Source organism: Brachyhypopomus gauderio, chromosome 4, assembly GCF_052324685.1.
Source record: "Brachyhypopomus gauderio isolate BG-103 chromosome 4, BGAUD_0.2, whole genome shotgun sequence".
NCBI classification, from domain to species: domain Eukaryota; kingdom Metazoa; phylum Chordata; class Actinopteri; order Gymnotiformes; family Hypopomidae; genus Brachyhypopomus; species Brachyhypopomus gauderio.
This window is the reverse complement of record NC_135214.1, coordinates 2,852,930-2,872,492: the sequence shown is the minus strand read 5'-3', so window position 1 is coordinate 2,872,492 and position 19,563 is coordinate 2,852,930. Positions and strand designations below refer to the sequence as shown.

The following is a 19,563-nucleotide window of genomic DNA, read 5'->3' as shown; positions in this document are numbered from 1 at the left end:
TATATACATAGGCTATACACACACACACACACACACTTGCATGAAATTTAACATTTTGTTAACCAATTATGGAACATTATTCATGTGTAAAAGACCAATACACACACACACACACACACACACACAGATTTAACAAACATCATCTTTATTTACCTGCCCTTGCTTATGGAACATAAAATATTGAAAGTAACTTGGACATTTTTTTCAACATTACTTCATCACATTATAGTTTAGACTACATAACAGTTTAGATGCAGCACAATATAACAAAAAAAAGCCTTAATTGTCAAATTTGATCAAGCCAGTTCAAAGATATTCAAATTTAAATCGGCCCTATTTTTATGCAATTAACCTAAAACAAAAGGAAATTTTGTGATCAAGAAATGTGCTCTATCATTTTCAAAATGCAATATCTCTGTAACAGATAAAGATTTTGGCTTCAAATTTACAGAATACACTGACTGACCCACAAGGCATATGTGCAATTAGATCTGGAAAGGTTAACTTTTAAATGACCTTGACAATTAGGTAAAGGAAACGATAATTAATAAATTAGCAGCTTTAATAATTTCACCGAAGTATGACTTGTTACATATCAAAATGCTCGCATTGACAGCAGCATATTCAAGATAGATATATAAAATATATCCACAGTGTCAGTAGGAAATTCTCACTCTGGCTGGTTTGTTTTTTGATGTTTTGAGTTTAACTATTTTTCCATAGTAAAAACCCATTTTATTTTAATTACATTTTAATTTCCATTTTTCTATTGTCCTATTTTTCCATTTTACCGAAGCAGGGACATCACCGTTACTGTCATGTTTTTCTTCCGTGCCTGCTTTTACATCTAGAGAAGTCTCACCCAGGTTAAAAGTTTGATTGCACATTTCACAAAACTGTTCAAATTCTTTTAAATTTCTCTGCCGAAATTTCGAATTCCTCACTCCAAGGCTTTTAATCCTCGACTTCAGGACAGCGGGTAATCTTTCTTTGGGGAACGCAGACTGGAGCTTCCTCTCAGTCTCAGCCCGGCTACGGTGAGATGACAAAAACACTTGAAGGACATGTCCATTTTTTAATGATGATGTGCTCTGTGGTAGAGTGGAAAAATATTGCTGAAGGTGAGTCCTGGTTGAACATAGAGGACTGTCGTCATCTGTCTTTTGTCTTTTTTTAGGAGGCATCTGAAAATTAAAGTACAAAACTGTAAAACATACCGGTATTTTATAAACGACATGTATGAAATAAAACACTTTAATCATGACATTCTTATGAGGAGAGTGACCAAAAATAATCCTATAATCTAAGTCTGTTTACTTACTGTTGGATTATTATAGCAGAAATCTATACAATACAGCTCTGTCTGTCCTTGTTTGGATCTTTGGGTACAGAGCTGAAACAAAAAATAAAAAATACAAGCAATGCTCCTTGAATAATGGCTAAAATATAATGCCAAATGAACAGAGAACTGGTATCAAAATCATAAGCATATGGCTAGTTTTTCTGTTCCGTGTCCGCCGTGATGGTTCGTCGGACCAACACGTGGTCTCTCTGAACAAACGCTAAACAATAAAAACAGTTTACCGGTCTTCCCGGGTTTGGATCAAATTTGCGTAAGTGTATGTTCGATTGGATGGCTACCGGCTTGTCCCGCCTCCCCACATACGCCGAAGTAGTTATGATTGGCTGTTTTGCGAACTTGTCCGTACCTTTCGCCACTATAAATCAGTTCTAATTGGGTTTTGTTGTCCCTTCCAAACATTTTCCTCTCGTTTTTATTGGTTGACAAAAGTGTCGATGAATTTCACCATTGTTTTTAATTATTTTATGTAGTTTGTATTTAGTAATCGTCTCGTTTTCGTCCTGAAAAAAGGTTTGTTGACGAAAACCAAATTAACAGCAGTAAAGATATAGGAATGATACACAGGAAGAGGCAAGCAATCCTTATTGGTGGTCACCTTTGTGTGACCTCAAAGCCAATAAATATATACACAGTGTAAGATTTATACAAACAATGAAAACGTAATAACACAACATAATAATTGTGTTTTATTTGATCATGTTGTAGATCAAGCTGATTGAATAGAAAATTCTACTATACTTATGCATGGTACCTCCTTCACTTTTGATGTTTATTGACTGGTTAGGTAGAGCTAGATGGCGTGAAGAATTGTTTTGCTGAGGGTGAACACTGTAGTTTCCTGCATCAGCTGCTACTCAGAGCGGAAGGCCAAACAGTAGTCAATGACTACTTCATTCATGTCATATACACTCCTAGAAGGCTTTGCTGGTAGTCATCTTTGAAGATAAATGGTTCTAGAGGGCACTTTTGTTCAAACAGCATCACAAGTCTATGAAAGCTATGTCCAGTACATGCAGTAATGTTAACACCGACAGGGTGCGTTTAACTTTTTCTGTGTTGTTGAAGGAATGGTAGTCATATGAACTCAAGATGTTTACATTAGTGCAGCTGCCCTTCAGACCCCACCTCTCTCTGCTCATTGGTCAACCTCCTGCTCCTTCTCATCCCGCCCCTCTGCTCATTGGTCAACCTCCTGCTCCTGCAACTGTAAAGAGTAGTGAGATCATTTTTGGCAACCACACCATCTCTCTTGTGAAGCCCAAGGGCCACAGTTTGTAGCTTTAAGAGGACATTGTTTTAGTGTTCAAGGTCCTCCCTCTGAATCTTGGTATTTGTTCATGTTGAGAGAACACTGTTCATGTTTACACTGTGTGCCCTGAACATTGAAAGAGCAGAAATGAGTGTTATTACTTCCGCACATTTATCGCACATACTGCAGAGGAACGTCAAACAATGCACAGGAACTTCAAGCTTCCTTCTGGTTTAAAGTAACTCACAAGTAACCACTTGAAAAAGACAGATTGTTTATTTGTGCTGTTTTATAGACCTGGTACAGTTAGTGGTGACAACACAGTATTAAGTTAACATGACAAAGATCATTTCAAGTCAAAGCATGACAACTTACATGGAGCTCATCATAACCTATTTCCTAGGGTATTACATGGTTGGATTCAAGAAGCGTATTGCCATCAAATCACTTCATAACTGTCATAACCCTGTTTCAACACAGGAAATACTTTGGGTTTAAATCTGTTTGCATCAGCTGGTATTTTCTTATGCAATTCCAAATGTACCCTTTTTGGGCCAATACCATAATAAAAAGAACCTATGCCTTTAATCATTTCTTGAATCTGCTGTTCTACTTTGAGATAGCAGGGTGTGTATACCATGCGAAATCAGAACAGTTCGAACACCTAGACCATTTCAGAGGGATGTACTGTGGTTAGAAAAGCAACATAGCAATGAGAGGTTATGAGATGGAAGCCCAATGACACTAGCTTACAGAAAGACAAGTGATTAATTATACATAATTATTAGTTACTATAATTGCATAGGCTCCAAGCTAATCCAATATCATTTAAAAATGGCACAATTCCAAACAGAAAGGCAATAACGTTGTGCATTCTATTTTGCCACCATTACATCACCAATACATCTGCTTTTTACAATGAAAGCATGTTATATTGGTAGCTTGATTAAAATTTCTTGGTATCATCCTTTGTCAGGACCATTACTGTTGTGTGTGACTGCAAAATTGGGTTCGCCCTGAGCAGAAACTGTTCAGAGTGAGACCAAATTGCTGCTATTACTCAACAGATATGTTCGAAAACGTCGTCCGATATAGATCGCTTCTGTCACAGGTGGGGAGGACGAAGAGTCCAGTGTAGATGAAGCACAAAGATGCTTCGACGAAGGGACCAGAATGCTGAGAGGATGACCAGGGTGCACTGGAGCTTGTGTATATGAAGATTACTAATATATAAAGACTCTCAATGAACGAGCTCAGTAGAACACTGCTAAAAAGTAATGAATGGCTGGATGGAATCTTAGCTGGAAAATTTGATGTAGATTATGTGCTTTAAGCAACCATAAACTGCCTAATATTTAAAATAATACTCAATATTTCTCAGAATTGCTTGATATATTAGGACATTCATTGCTCCTTGTGGAATTAATACTCGATTTGGCTTCTGTGAAGCAGGATTCTCTTCACAGGTCCTCGATAGCTCAGATGCTTCTAGGCTTTGTGTTTCTAACTCCTCCTCTTTTTCTTCCTGACTGGACAGATGTAAGACAGGATCAAGTCCACCATGTTTTTGACGATGGCCGGAGGCGGGTGCAGCAGGTGTGGGTGGCGGTGGGCGAGCGTCATCTCCCAGGCGTCCAGCAGGTGCACGTTGAGCCCGCGGAACATGGCCCTGAGCATGGCGTCCTGCTGGAGGGAGAACCAGTCACTGTTGAACAGGCTGGACTCCGGGTCCAGCTTCTGGGGGTTGGCGGTGCGGATGGCCACCAGCGTGGCGGGCTCGCGGTTCAGCAGCCGCACCACCGCTCGCCGGATGTGCCGTAGACGCCGGATGTACACCTCCACGGGGAAGGTGCTGAAATGGGACCATATACCCACCAGCACCACGGTGTCCGAGCCGCCCTGGATGCGGTCCAGCTCGTTGGCCACGTAGTGCATCTCCGACGAGGACACGGAGGTGAAGCGGATGGGAGGTCCGTGGCAGCGGTAGCTCAGCAGAATGCCGTGCCCGCTGTCCACCGCCAGGTACGGCCCCACGTTCTTCGGGCTGTGGAGGTTGAACTCCTTCAGTTCTGGAAAGAACACGTGGTCAGGCACGCAAGGAAAAACGCAAGAAGCAGCAGAGGTGTCAATTCCAGGTTCAGAAAGTAAAAGTCCTCACCAGGATTTTGCTCAAGCTTGCTAGATTTTCTAATTAGTGCAATCCAGGTAAAATTAGTGGAATCAACACAATCCAGGAAGCCTGAGCAAAATCCTGGTGAGGACTTGTACTTTCTGAACCTGGAATTGACACCTCTGAGAAGCAGAGAGGAAAAAACTAAAAAATGAAACAAGTGATTAGGAGCAAATGACGTGATTGTTCAAAAAGAGGCTTAATAACAGTGGAATAGGAAGCTCTTACCAGGAACAAAGGCATTGAAGTACTCGAACCACTGACGCACAGTGGAGTCTCCAAACATGTATACGATCTTCCCCTTAAGACACTGAGTTATGGCTGAGGAGTCATTGAACTGATTCTTTGTCAAACCGGTCAAAGGCCTCCAGGAATCGTGGTAATAGTACCCAGCAGGGGTGAAGGTATTGCTTCGCACTTTGGGTTGTTCTGTGAAGAAACAAAAACCATGAAAAAAAAAAGACTTCAGTTTTATTAAGATTTGTGCACATCATGACATTTATTACCTGACTGCTGATCTTAAGGCACATCTTGTTTACTGTTGGGAAATGTAGTAAGGAAAATGTATCAACAGATTTCAGCCTATTCTGATGGAAAAACACATGACTGAATAATGTTATTCACTTTGAATAAGCAGGAATAAATCTGGAAAGGGGTTACATTGAGTAGTTTCCGACCTGTCTTGCAGAAAGATAGCAATTTGTATTTACAGTTCAACTTTACTGTAGGTGCTTTTAATGAAAAAATATACTTGTTAATATACATCAAACACCACCTTATTAATTCTTTCATATGGCAGGTGTGAAATGCACCATATCAGTTCATTACAATGGCGCTATAATTAAGTTGCACTCACAGCTTTCTAATGTAAATAGTGGGACTGAATGTTTGTTCACATTATTTGAACTACGTGTTAATTAAAAACTCACCTTGTTCAGAAGGTAATACAGTTACGTTGTCCATCCCTGATGCATGAATAGGAACTTTGATATTTACTCCGCTGAAATAAAAATACAAAATTAGAAAGAAATGTCTTATTGTTACTTGCCAGAGATAAAACTTTAAGTATTGAGAAAAATAATAAAATCACGCTACTCTATTTTTAGAGTTAGAAAGTCTCAAGACCCAAGCATTTCATTAAACCTAAAATATTAAAATTTAATCAAACCAATTATTTGTTTGGTTTCTCCCTTTCCTCTGTTTGCTTTCAATTAAAATTGATTTTAAAACTTTATTTATCCCAATCAAGAAGCACAAAAAACCCAAATGCTGGCTCACCTCTGGAATAACTGCTCTTCATATTTGGTGAGGAGGTTTTTCTTATAGCCACCTTTCGAATGATTGATTCGTGTGTCGCAGCCCAACATTTTGGGTTTGTAGCAGTACCAGGGCTCGCCTGTGTGGGGGTCCGTGTAGTTGCAGAGAGGCTGCTCACCGAGGGGCAGGCACAAGTTGCACAGAGTGGTCTCGGAGAGGAAGCCGGAGCGGAACAGGCTCTTGAAATACACCCGGTCCGGTTGCTCCTCACGCAGACGCTTCAGCACCACCACGGCCTCGCTGGGATGCACCATGGTCAGCTCCACCTGCACCAGGCCGGCCCACAACAGCGGGAACAGCACCGTGTAGTTGCCATCACGGCCGTCGTGCACCTGGCCCACCACTCCAGCGCCAAGCTCGGGCGAATGCAGCCGGGCCAGCAGAAAGTCCCCACCGTGCTTCTTGGGCTGGCCCATGAAGTTCAGCATGTGGACGTCTACCACCAGCTGGTCGCCCACGTGCCGCTCTGCTGGACCCCGGATCACGAAGTAGCTTTGGGCCGGGTCACTGCTGAGGCGCAGGGGCAGGCCCGGTACGGGCGGTCCAGGCCAGGCGATGGAGTTGAGGAGGTAGCGTTCCTCTCTGGATTCCTCTGCGGTGGGAGCCTGGCCAAGCCGGGCGCAGTACGTGTGGTTGAACTCTGTTGGCAGCAAGGTCTCGAGAGACTTAAAGGCCGAGTAGACACTGTTTTGGATCTGGTAGAAGGTGGACAATGTTTGACAGTTCCATTTCTGCAAGCAAAGAGACACAAAACATCGAATCGCTAATTGAAATGGACAAGCTACTAACGACCCTGGTAATATTGTATTCTGTAAACTTACAGTGTCTGTAAAGACTGCTGCATTATTGTGGAAAATACTACACTAATCAGTCCCATTAAAACGGACAGCAAGCAGTTCTGATGCCTTAGCCAACACAGGATTTAAGGAAATTAGAAAGTAAATCAAAATGCTTAAGGACAACGTATACACAGTGCTGACATCTCCATTCTCCCAACTAATGTGGGCTCCTTTACAGCTGCGGTTTCCCAGTCAATGCAATTTAATACAACGCTGTAAACAATCATCGTTTGGTCCTAATTCATACTGTCATTTAGCCTCAGTCTTTGGGGGTTAAAGACTCATTATAAAAATCCAGTCCTTCCTGTTATGATTCTAATCTAGTGAGAAGGTCAAACTGTCCCTTTAACATAAGTTAGTGTGTGCTTTCATTTTCTTATGTCTACCATTGTAATACATTTGTTTTGTTTTTTTTTTATCTGAAACAGTACAGAAAACACAAAAACATCCTCAAAACATTAGGCTTTTCTGAAATAAACGGTGTTCTACAGGTACTGACAACATTTCATAAGCCTTGTATTTCATTTAATAAACTAATTGTGGTAGAGAGGACCTGACCCAAACATACTCTCCGAGTATGTAAATAACTCAGTTCTTAAATGTGTTCAATGTTGGCATTAACTTTAACCAGAGTAATTCAGATTCAACGCCGAAAAGCAGACAGCCCGGAGCAGTGAACGACACGATACACCGGCTCGGTGGTGAACACGTCCCGGTCCCGGTGTCGTACTCACCTCCAGTGAAGTGATATTGCGAATGAGCAGAATAAAGCCCGACAGAGCCAGCAGAATGAAGACGGGGGCGAGCCTGGGTGTGTGTCCCTGCATGGCTGCCTCTCTGTGCCATCCTCCACAGCATCACAGCACGCAACGCGAAGTCATGAGCAATAACTGGAGGAAACTCACGCCCTAACAGAAAGGACGGAACACAAAATAAACCCCAGACGAATGAACACAATGTGTCACATACTCGGTTTAAGGTCCTAAACTAGAATATAGGGTAAAAAAACACGCTGCTACACAGCCTCGCTCCGACTGTTTTGCTGTGTAGATACAAAAGGAACTGCAAACACAAACATCTCAGAGGACTTCCGGATGCTTAATTTAGCTAGAGAATAATTTCCATTGCGTTCAGCTATTCTTACAAGCTCCCTGCGTAAGATGTTACCGCTCAGATACTAAAGATACTAAAGCACTCGACACTTACCTTCGATGAAGATGTGCTCCTGTGTTTCTCATGTCTCACATGACTGCGTCCGTATGCAGTAATATCTATAGCCTGCCTCTGATCTTACCGGCCACTGTATGTAGAAAGTGTCCTGTTGTTCACACGCTATTACAGGCCTTGCTGGTCAAAGCTGGTGAGTGTCTAAATCCTCAGATTACCCTCCCCGTTTCTTTAAACACCTCCCACAGCTCCCAATGGGTAGGACGCCCCCAAATGTGGAGATCAAGACATTACACACATAATGCAATGTACAAATTAAATCACAGAAAGGGGGCTACTCTGAGATAGAACTGGATCTTCTCATCAAAGGAAATTTTAATTTAGAAATAAATTGTAGATGGATCAAATTTAATGCCTACACTTCATTACTAAAAATTCATTAATCATTTCATAGTTTCAATGCCATGACAATTCAATGCCAAAATTTTTATACATACATTTTACATACGCGTCTACCAGGATTTACAATATCTGAGATTGTGAGGGAATAAAATGGATTTTGAGCTCTGACATTTTAAAGAAATTCATTTTCAAATTTACCATATGGTATTTTTGAACTAAATATGTTCAGACAAACTAACAGTGCATGCTAGATAACCTGGGACTTGATATATAACCTGATATATATATAACCTGAACTAATATAGCTAAAATAATGTAATAAGTAAAACCTTCCCATCACAGTTTAATCCCATATTTTAGATATCTTCTATTACTTATCATTATTAGTCACAAACTCCTTCTCTGTTCAGCAATCCTTAAACAGTTCAGGACCCATCTGAGACTTGGGCTAGACCAGTTGTTTGACCTAAGGATGGATAGCATAAAGTTGCTTTCTTGACAGGCCTTGTGTGAGCACCAGGGAGGCCAAGCAGTGCTACTGTTTATGGAAAGTGCGTGATGCAGAATTCTGTAGGGCATAGTGAGTGCAGTTTTAAATACATTTTCCATTTCAAGGAGATGTAAACAACAGTTGTTTAGTAGAGTACAGAATACTATTTCAATAAAAGGGGATGGTGAGATATATAATGCCCACTTTAACCCTTCATTTTTAACCATCTTTTTTTCTGTGTAGCTTCTGAAGTGCTCCTGAACACAACACAAAATATTACAATGACCATACAAAAGCTAATAACAAAGTGTTTTTCATGTTCATTAATGCTAAATGACCGAGAATTTACTTGTCAAGTTCAATTCAGTCATGCAGCTATGGTGCAGATCATTAAAAGCAATTTGGCTAAAACAACTTGGCATCGAAGCCATGAGCCAAATATTGCCAAAAAAAAAAAAAAAAAAAAACTATTTTACCAGTAATCTTTTCCATAAAGATGTCTGCTTACCGCAACCACCAACAGGAATGTCATTATGCATTCATTTTGTCCAAGATGGTTAGCCATTTGTTACACATCTTTCATCTGTAGTCATGGTGTTATTGTCCTTTATACTACATGGGCAGGCCTGCATGGATTTGCAAGCACTGGACCGCGAGTAAGGCAAGTGTGTGAATATTTATATTAATATGTGTTTAGACATTCCTGCCGTGGTAGACTCCTACTATGTTTAAGCTGCATTAACCTTTAGCTCCAGTACAAAACTTAAAAAGTAAATATCAGACACCAAACGTACTTTGTATGATCGACTCCATTGTGAAAAAGGGAAAAACGGAACATCTTTTTTTGGCCAAACCATTCCTTCAAACTCAACACAGAAGACTACACTGTGATTCAGAAGCAAGATGTTTCTGGCCATGGCACTGTAGTAAATTTATTTTCAATGTCAAATTACTTCATGATGACAATTCAAGTATAGCTTGTACAACAGTTTTACCAAGGTATGGATTACTGATAAGAATTCCTAAAAAGAAAGGAATACAAGAAAATAACCTGAAATGTCTACAACTAAACATCCTTAAATATCTAAGAATCAGTTTACTGGGAGACATTTCTTTATTTCAGAAATCTGATCTAAGTAGTACAGAGGCAACCCAAAAATACCGGATAAGCATTTCCTTTCCCACAAAGCACCTATTTTACAGAAAATTACAATCACGTGAATTTTGATAGTAAAATGTTGTGCGTTAATGACAAAACCGTCTTCCTACCGAGGACTTGAATGCTAGTAAGAAATTACATGGAGAACTAGTGTTATAAAAAAACCTGACGATTAAAAAAGGGAAAAAAAAGAAAAATGATGGTGTTGTAGTTTTCTGGACATTAGGCTCTATGGGACTCGCCAATGGGGCGGTTCTGATGGGGCGGTTCTGATGGGGCGGTTCTGATGGGGCGTGGATATCAGGCCTCTGTAGCTCCCTCCTTTGCTTTCTGTTCTTGTTTGTATCTGAAGAAATGAGTTAATATCCTCAATGTTAAATTCACATTTTTACCACAAAAAAAAAAAGATAGTCATTAATAAACTTATTTGAATAAATAACTAACAAAACCTTGACTGTGGGTCTTGAAATCAACTAAAATACAAATATAATAATAAAATAAAAGCATAATAATAAAACAAAAAAAATAATTAAAGCAGACATGTTGTTAGAACATTTCGTGTTCTTTTACGGTAAACAATGACAAATGTGTATCCACCACTTTTCCTCCCTTGATACTAATGAGGAGTTTGCTGATGTAATTATGCTTTGATGTTATAATTCATTATCGATTAGTCACAAGCGTACCATTTAGGGTCACTGGGCCAAGCTGATGCATCATCAGTTAAGAATGTTGTTCATTAACCAGGGGTCTCATGACTCATAAACAACTTGTTTATTTTCCTCTCATTTTGCAACTCTTCTGCACAACAGTGAATTACTGATTGACTATTAAAGCTCAACAGAACTGTGACTGTTCTGTCAAAAACAGGTGGCCTGGACAGCTAATGGACCTTTAGTGAGTGGATTGTATAAATCATATTATTACCAATTCACATTCTTTACTGCATTAAAAAAGCAACAGCTAAAACGTTACTGGTTTCGAAGATAAGGGCCAATGTTCAGTAGTTTATTTTTGTTTACTAATGACTCACTTCCATATTCGGTAGAGTTGAGATCCACCCGCACTTCCAACAAAGAAGTTGACAGCAAAGAGATTCCAGTTCTTAGGTATAATAACAAGGGAATACCTGGACCAAATAAGACCTGCAAACACAGGGAAAACATTGTGATTTACAACCACAAACAGGTATTTGAATATATCCGAATGAGAGAGCTGCTGTCGGCGGACACTGTGGTACCTGTGGCGGTCAGGACAGCAGACTGGGATGTACTAAGTTTGTCAGCGGGTCGAGTCAAGTCTGCTAGACCGGCCAGCACCAAACCCTGGTAGAAAACAAGTATGAAATAATTATTATTTCATTTAGCCTACTGGCTTTTAAATGAGAATAAGCTTCTTTTTTTTTAAAGCACAGAATAAGAGGACAAATACACCCTTAAAGGCTATTGCAAGCAATTATGTTTGTGCAAATAGAACCAGTATACATTGTCAACACTAATTGTTTACTTTCTGTTACTGTTTGTGCAGCATTCTGAATACCAACGACCACATAAGGATCATAATTCAGCACGAAAGACTGCATGTGCATATGTCTGGATCTACATTGGGCTTGACTTATTATAATTATTTACAGATTATTAGCTCTGCACCACACCTCCCTGTTTTGGTCTGTGTGTCTTTGTTTATATAAAATTTAAAGTAAACAAGCCCGTACCCATTTAAACATTGGCGCCCAGAAGAAAACAGTCTTCGGACCTAAAGAGAGACAGAATAATATATATATATATATTTTTAAAAGCATCAAAGAATTCAATACACAACTATGCAAAACAATGCATTAAAAGTAGTATAAGCTATTGCATGGCACTTAGGTTTATACTTAAGTAAGATTAAAATACATTGCAGTCTAGGTTATATGGCAAAAACATTTAAAAAAAAAAGATTCAAACAACTAAACGTTCAACTTGACAGTATACTGGATAATGAGTAAAGACACACAGCTCCTGGACTGAGCTGTAAAAAAACATTAACCGCCACAGAATCAGTTAAAAGAGAAAAATGAGTGTACACAATCTTAGACCACTACAGTGAAACCTGTAACACCATTTAAGAAGCGAAAACATTACACAGATACTTTTATCGACACGCAAAGTCACATTACACTTTATTATTTAACATATCTGTATTAACTTTGGACTCATGGCCAACAGAGCCTAAAAGTACTGCTTTAATACTGCAGACACCATCAAAACAATGCTGAGTTAAAGAATAACCGCACTGAATCAACGCTCAACTCATCAGGTTGAGATAAATCAGTAAATAAGTCCAATGAGCCCTATCTCCGTCCATCAGCACCAGCTCCTGGATCTTCTAGTCTCCTTGCCTCATCTACAGAAGATCTGATCTTCCCACCAGACAGGGAGCAACTGCAAACACAACTTTCAGACGTATATTACAAACCTAAAGACAAATAACCCCTCTCTCTCACACACACACACACTTCATCGCTGACTCTAGACGTGCGTTTTCGTGCCTTTTCTCCCGTTTTACGGTGCAAACAGCTCCACGGCGCTTCTGCACAGTCAAGGTCGAGGACACAACCGACCACAGACACGTTTAGTAGTGCTCAACACAGACGGGGTGACGGCTCGGGTCACACGCGGGCGGTCCGTTCACCTGCGGGGTGGTTGTAGAGGGGCTTCAGTGTGGCGGGCAGCAGCACCTCCACCCTGTCCAGCGCCCGGTGCAGGGAGGCTCTCAGCCCCGCAAGCGCCATCACAGCCGACCCCAACCAGCGGCCTAACAGTCACCACGAACCACGGAGAGCTGGCGACGGCAGGTTCGTCCCGCTTCACGACCCTCCGGGATATGGCGAGGGTTTAAAAAACGTTCCCCCCAAAATAAACCTGCCCCCAGTAACGTGGGTCTCGTCGTCCCCTTCGACCTTCCTCTCGGTGCTGCTGCCGCTCAAGGCCGGCAGGTAGGCGGGAAGCCGAGACAGGAAGACGTCGCCTGGACGGACGGTTTTGCGGCACATCCGATTGGCTGTTTTTATCTCGGCCCCTTTCGATGATTGGTCCTGAGTGTTGGTGAGGGGGGATTTAAGGCGGGACTTGGGCGGGGTCGGCGAGTTCGTTCGAATCTGTGTTTTTACAGCTAGAAAACAAAACCAGTTATTCCGCCTAAACCGAATTCCGCTGTATGTAAACTTGACACAAAAATCCTTCGCAGCAGAAGTTCACCACTTGGTGCACGGTCTTTGTCAGAGAATATGCACCAAGAATTACCACTCCGTAATATCTTCCGGGTCTGTTAAGACACCGGAGGCGCTCCCAAGCAAGTGCAACATGAATGAGGGTGAATGGAGCTAAGAGCGAAAACTGGACGTAGTTTCTCAGGATCTTCCTTTATCGTTGGTGACAAGTATATTTTACACTAAAATAGCAAAAACGAACAACCAAAAACGTACGTGTTTCCTTTTTCTGTCAAGTAGAACGCTCAATGCTAACATGCTGCTGCTCAACACCAATTTGCTGTAGGAATATTTATATTTTGCTGTTTCAGTGTAATGTATATTATTTCCAAAAAACCTGCCCAAGTGGTTCGAAACAATTTAGATTTTTCCGGTCTAGCCGTTTATCTCTAGTCGCCCAGGTTTATTGATGACTCGCGGGTTCCCTCTCGCGGTTTGTAGTCGTATTTTGAAACCGGCTCTGACCCCTTAAAGGAACCGGGCAGAAAAAACATGATGTTTTGCGTTCCCTCGCAAAGTAAAAAAAACATTTTTAGAATTTTGAAACAGACCCTGTAATACAGTATCATACTGCTACTGGTAAATCTGCTATTCTGCACCGAGGCACTTCAAAACATTCAGCATTTGTACGGAATCTCAGAACCATCCAGGCCACTAGGTGTCTGTATAATGGCTGTTTTGTAATGCCAACAATAATTGGGGAATAATACCTTATTGCTCTTTTAAGCCACATAATTTTCTGTAAAATCTGATGCAGGTTTCCACACTCGTTGATGCACCAAAGCTGCAACTCCAGACACATTAAAATCTTTCATTTCTGCTTTCTGCTTTTCACTCAGTTGGAAATGATGTGCCTTTTTTGCAAACACAGTATTAAGCATAACGGTTTAAAAGAAAATCTTCTGTCCATCTGGACTGACATTTAAAATGCTATACTTAGCCCACCAACACGTCAGAGAAGGATTAACAGTTACTGGTTGATCTCACCGACATATTCACTGTATGATTTGTTTATCTCTGTAGAACATGTATAGAAATCTTATTTCTCCACTTCTAATTGTCATTATCCTCCTTAATTCCTGTGCTATATATACAGTGTTTCATTCGGGTGCTGAAGAGGTGGATAGAAAGACCCTTTTTACTTAGCAAAATTATCAGTGGTTCATGACGAATAGACTGGGGGATTTTAGGCACTCTTTTCAAAGGTAAATTTCTAAGTAAAATTCAACAAGTTGGCCCATACCTCAAAGTGACACGCACCCTTCTTTAGGAATAGGAACTTTATTATAATCCTAATAAAAGATGCTAGATTAGATGGCTGTTCAGCAAAATGTGGCCATCTGGAGGTAGCAAAGTGCAAAAAAATACGAAGTAACATCATTTTTGTCCATGTAGTTGTTTAATCAATGTCTTAGAAAGGTTAAACACACTAAAGGTTAGTTTAATAGTCAGTGAACGTCTCGCATCCACAATTGGTTCATGTTGATGTAATCAAGTTGTGATGAGGCAACCAAGCATTGACTTTGACCAATATTGATGTTGTATTAGGGCATCGCCATGCACATCGCACGATGTTGCATATGAGTGAATATCTCGCAAGCCATTTAGGATGTTGTAAAAACAGAGCGATGACGTTATTTCGAATTCTGCATATGTACGGTACGAAAAAAAAGTTCCAGAACAAGTTCTGCGTAAAACTGCGCATGCTTGATGTTCTTCAACGGCCTTTCAAGTACTTTGGCTATTTCCACGCGCACAGTTCGTCGTGTTTCATTGGCTGATCTGGCACAGGAGAGAACCTGGAGCAGTTAGCCAGCCAGCTAACCTAGCTAAACAACAACAACAACAACAACATTTGTTTTTGCCACATTTTGTTCAGGGTGGGGGCGGTTTGTGATGGATACGCAAACTGGACGTCGCTCGTTGTAGGGCTGTGGGGTTTTTTTAATTTTAGTGATTTTTTTCGTTAGTTGTCCTCTCATTTCTGCAGTCAAACACTGGAGCTCCAGCGCTGAAGAGGACGGTTAGCTAGCCGGCTAACCCTCAGCTAGGCGGGCTGGTGTTCCGCTCTCGGCCGCTCAACGCTCCCGCTCTCGGGAGGACTCGTCTGAGAGCGCCATGTCTTGCTCTAACAACTTGATTTGGGATGTGAGGAGACGTTCAATCGGATACAACAACCCCAATGTTGTCAGAACGAATTATTTGGGTAAGACGAGCACGACGTGACATGTCGGGGCAGTTGTGTGTGCTTCAGTTGGCCCACACACACTGACAGCTGTGCGGCTTGTAGTCTGAAACTACTCTCAACACATCTTAGTCGCTCACCACTGGCCTGCTTCAAACCTTCTAACTATCCGTCCTTTTCTGTGACACTTCGCCTTGTCCTTTGGGGTATTTCAGTCATAACACACACACACATGCGGTGTATTTGCTCAGTTGGTGTTCTTGGTCATTAACAGTGCAGCTAACTTTAACCAGACACCAACAGACACACACACACACCGTGGGCAGTAACTCACAGCGAGCTGACCACCTCCTACACCAGGCAGGTCTACTTGGCAGGGTGGCGGTCTGTATAATGTGTATAAGTACACTAGGTAGGTCTACTCGGCAGGGTGGCGGTCTGTATAATGTGTATAAGTACACTAGGTAGGTCTACTGGGTAGGTCTGGTATAATGTGTATAAGTACACTGGGTAGGTCTACTTGGCAGGGTGGTGGTCTGTATAATGTGTATAAGTATACTAGGTAGGTCTACTTGGCAGGGTGGCGGTCTGGTATAATGTGTATAAGTACACTAGGCAGGTCTACTTGGCAGGGTGGCGGTCTGGTATAATGTGTATAAGTACACTAGGTAGGTCTACTTGGCAGGGTGGCGGTCTGGTATAATGTGTATAAGTACACTAGGCAGGTCTACTTGGCAGGGTGGCGGTCTGGTATAATGTGTATAAATTCAAGAAGCCACCGTTGTTTGGTTTGTGTGTTTGGGTTTCTTCTAACATGGCGAGGTAAACTGTGCTATTCTCTAGTCTCTTGGTCCAGATGGTTGCTTGTGTGTGCGATGCACAGTGCCAGGAACTTGCAGTTCAACAGCTCGGCAGCATTAGATTTCAAGTAATGATATATTTATTTGAGAAAGGTGAAGGAAAGGTGACGCATTTAAGTGTGTGGCAGCAGCATTTTGTGTTAAACATTTTTTTCAGTGCAAGTAAAGGTGTGAAAATTGCCTTAAACCGGAACTGATGGTCAGTTTTCTTTAGTCAAACCAGATTAAGTGACATTAAAGCATCAACCATCAATAATCCAATACACATCAAGCATTACATTGTTTTAGCCAGAATATACACAGAGTGCATGTAACCATTGTAACCATATGTATTGTATTATTGTGTAGGCATACATATACGCTAATTACAAATTACATGTTTCTTTACCTAAACATTGGTTGCACCAGTTGTGAAGTTTACAATCTTTTAAAAGGTCTTAAGAAATTAAACAGTCTCATAATTCCAATTTAACTGCATTTAAACTGTAGATGTGTATGTTGAGTTCTTAAAGGTCTTGAGGTAGTTCAGATTAGTTTAGAAATTCAATTAATTAAGTGTATAGTAGGGTCTGGAATTGCTTGGTGAGATTAATTAATCACATATTGAACACTTGGACAAAACAATTATTAAATCTTAGAAACAGGATGCTTGTGATGCCAACATGTCTTCAAACCAAAGCATTCACAGTTTGTGTTGTCAAGCAGTGATTGATCACCACAGCTCCCTTCAGACAACTTGTAGCCTAACTAATCACGGTGTTTGGTGGGGAACTGTTTTGCTGCTGTGTGAAAAGCACATGTTGACAACAAACAATTAGCTAAAAGCTACACAATTCTCATATCAGTTTAGGCATGGATGTGTGAGCATATTTAGAGCTTTATTGTTATAATTTGCCTTGCAACTAATGATGGTACTGTTGTTTTTGGTATGCACCATGCACACTCACAGCTATGAAAATAGTTGTCTTTTATTAGTGGTTAAGTTTAGTCTGTGTTCATTGTTGTGCAGCTGCGTCACTGCTATAATCGAACCCCTTGTCTGCTCTACAACCCTTCAGATCTCATATAAACATTAATGCCGTTGGTGAGGTAGTGGGGTGATGTGTGTGTGTGTGTGTACTTGGCCGGGCCACATGTTGTTAGGCCTGTCTGTGCTAATCGACAGGGAATAGACAAGTGCCTGTAATAAAACCAGGCAAGTGATCCACAGAGCGGAGACTAAATTTAGCAGTGTTCCAGTGATTGCAGTGACTAAATTTAGCAGTGTTCCAGTGATTGCAGTGACTAAATTTAGCAGTGTTCCAGTGATTGCAGTGGGAGGATTTGGAGGTGGGTGCAGTTCTAGGTCCTGCGCTAATCGCTGCAACGTTTGTAATGGAGTGAATGTGGCACAAACGCTCCAAAGTCTTTGACTTAAAAGTACGTGTAGTCTGAGGTAAGAGCAGGGGTGAATTACGACAGCTTGCAGGCAATATCAAAGACTAATCACAAGTTCAAGTTGCTGCAAGACCGCTGTGCAACTGGAAACATGTCGAGTCAAGCAGTTTTTTTTTCTTTCCTTTTTCCAATATCATTACAAGTGTTTTCCACCCAAGCAGCTATTCCTGTGTTGGTGAATTATTAAATAGAGGGATTGTGGGGTTTTTTGTTTTGTTTTGTTTTAGCAGATTGGATCCACTTGTAGACAGTATATCTTGACTGAGGAAGACAGGATGTCTTGCAGAGTTCTGCTTTCTTGTTTCTGTATTCATCATGTTGCATGTATTTATTCTGAATCTCTGAGGTGTGCCAAGGCATCTTGCTGTAAAACACCAGCTGCTTACAAGGTTTGCAGTGTGCTTAAATTTGGCATTAGCCACTTGCAGATGATTGCCAGCACAAAGACTACAGGGGTGTGTTCATTACCAACCCTGGGATGTCGTTCTGTTCCCTCTCTGTCTCCGTAAATGATGAAACATCTTGTTATGCACAGAAGCATCTGAATAAATGCTACACCATGTTTTTAATTTGAAGATTTTTTCATATTGTTATTAGAAGGGGAGGTCATGTAGAACATTATCACGAAATTTTGATGCCAAAATGATTTATGATCAAATGGATTAAATCAGGAAGTAGGCTGTTAGTTTAGTCTGGTTTGTAGTGTTTATGTATACAAAGGAAAACACCAAGAATTCAGTAAAAATGTCTAATATCATGCATTTAAGCAATCACAAATTAATATATTTGCTGTTTACTGAAATCGTATTACAGAACCTTAGCATGCAATTAATGAGCACAATAATATATTAATATAAAAAGCATTCTTCATACTATACTATATCTCTCTGCATTTGGAAGCTTCCTGGAAAAAGGTTTAAGCTAATTTCAAAAAGAGATGCTTAACATGTAAATCTTAATTTTCCTTTTTTAGGTAGAAGAGAATTTGTGCAGCGTCTGAAGCTTGAAGCTATACTCAACGTGCATGATGGCTGTGTGAGTATTTAAAACTCATTCTGCTTCTTGGCTTTCACTAGGGGTTTACCCTCTCTAGCAAATCAGTATTTCTTTCTATATAGATTATAACACATTTCAGTGGACAGATATTTCTGCTTCTGTCGGTGTGTGCATGAGTGTGTGAGTGTGTGTATATGGTGTGTTCTTGAACTCTGTCTTCATTCTTGATTTAGTAATGACATGATGTTGAAAGACACCAGACTGCCAGTGTTGCTATATACCTAATGGCCACAAACCCCACACATGCATAAACATAAATTCTTACTTACACACACACGCACACACATGTACAAAGCCATTGAATGTTGGTATTCAGCTGTGGATTGGATGCATGGCTCCCTGCCAGTTCTCAAAAACAAGCCGAAGCTGGACGTGGTTATGCACTCTTGCAGTGTGCAGTTTTAGGTTGTTTATTTGTTGCCCCAGTGTCTCTGTGCGCCTTCTCATTATTCTGTTGCCTCGGTGGGGCTGCTGTATGCAGAGTGTGTCATGACGCTGGTTGTCCCACAGCGAGAGAAGCAGGCGGGTTTGAGGGAGGAGAGCTAACAGAAGGCAGCACATTAAGGTGGTCTACCCACTGTTGCTCACGCTGTGCACTTTCAATATGTCACCTCCG

At 40.9% G+C, this 19,563-nt stretch overlaps 3 protein-coding genes across 11 annotated transcripts in view; 1 reads left to right on the top strand and 2 right to left on the bottom strand.

Moving 5' to 3' along the window:
- Positions 1-2,869: 2,869 nt before the first annotated feature.
- nxpe3 (neurexophilin and PC-esterase domain family, member 3) lies at positions 2,870-8,319 on the bottom strand. The gene is made up of 6 exons (XM_077001509.1): positions 8,145-8,319; positions 7,673-7,846; positions 6,061-6,830; positions 5,712-5,782; positions 5,011-5,211; positions 2,870-4,681 (listed from the first exon to the last, which is right to left on the bottom strand). The coding sequence occupies exons 2-6, from the start codon at positions 7,763-7,765 to the stop codon at positions 4,116-4,118; spliced, it is 1,701 nt and encodes a 566-aa protein (XP_076857624.1). The 5' UTR covers positions 7,766-7,846; positions 8,145-8,319; the 3' UTR covers positions 2,870-4,115.
- Positions 8,320-9,903: 1,584 nt separating this feature from the next.
- mpc2b (mitochondrial pyruvate carrier 2b) lies at positions 9,904-13,204 on the bottom strand. Of its 2 annotated transcripts, XM_077001500.1 has the most exons (6): positions 12,833-13,204; positions 11,871-11,911; positions 11,397-11,481; positions 11,190-11,301; positions 10,436-10,502; positions 9,904-10,394 (listed from the first exon to the last, which is right to left on the bottom strand). In XM_077001500.1, exons 1-5 carry the CDS (start codon positions 12,930-12,932, stop codon positions 10,457-10,459), a joined length of 384 nt encoding a protein of 127 aa, XP_076857615.1. In that variant the 5' UTR covers positions 12,933-13,204; the 3' UTR covers positions 9,904-10,394; positions 10,436-10,456. The 2 variants fall into 2 exon arrangements, with proteins under 2 accessions (XP_076857615.1, XP_076857614.1); XM_077001499.1 differs by having other exon boundaries at positions 9,904-10,502; positions 12,833-13,189.
- A 1,873-nt stretch (positions 13,205-15,077) lies between these two features.
- Positions 15,078-19,563, top strand: part of dcaf6 (ddb1 and cul4 associated factor 6) — a 22,891-nt gene continuing 18,405 nt past the window's right edge. For 3 of the 8 annotated variants that reach the window (XM_077001489.1, XM_077001491.1, XM_077001488.1), the window contains exons 1-2: positions 15,089-15,615; positions 18,865-18,926. In XM_077001489.1, coding sequence (XP_076857604.1) covers positions 15,528-15,615; positions 18,865-18,926 — 150 coding nt within the window. In that variant the 5' untranslated portion in view covers positions 15,089-15,527. Of the gene's footprint in view, positions 15,616-18,864; positions 18,927-19,563 lie in introns of all 8 variants that reach the window. The other 5 variants (XM_077001490.1, XM_077001495.1, XM_077001494.1 and 2 more) reach the window with 5 other exon arrangements.

Coding starts and splice junctions, on each gene's coding strand:
- nxpe3 (XM_077001509.1), bottom strand. CDS start 7,765: ATGCAGGGACACACACCCAGGCTCGCCCCCGTCTTCATTCTGCTGGCT. Junction 6,831..7,672: donor GCAATATCACTTCACTGGAG/GTGAGTACGACA, acceptor CTTTGCTTGCAG/AAATGGAACTGTCAAACATT. Junction 5,783..6,060: donor GAAGAGCAGTTATTCCAGAG/GTGAGCCAGCAT, acceptor TTTTTATTTCAG/CGGAGTAAATATCAAAGTTC.
- mpc2b (XM_077001500.1), bottom strand. CDS start 12,932: ATGGCGCTTGCGGGGCTGAGAGCCTCCCTGCACCGGGCGCTGGACAGG. Junction 11,302..11,396: donor TGCTGTCCTGACCGCCACAG/GTACCACAGTGT, acceptor CTGTGTTTGCAG/GTCTTATTTGGTCCAGGTAT. Junction 10,503..11,189: donor CAACTCTACCGAATATGGAA/GTGAGTCATTAG, acceptor TCATTTCTTCAG/ATACAAACAAGAACAGAAAG.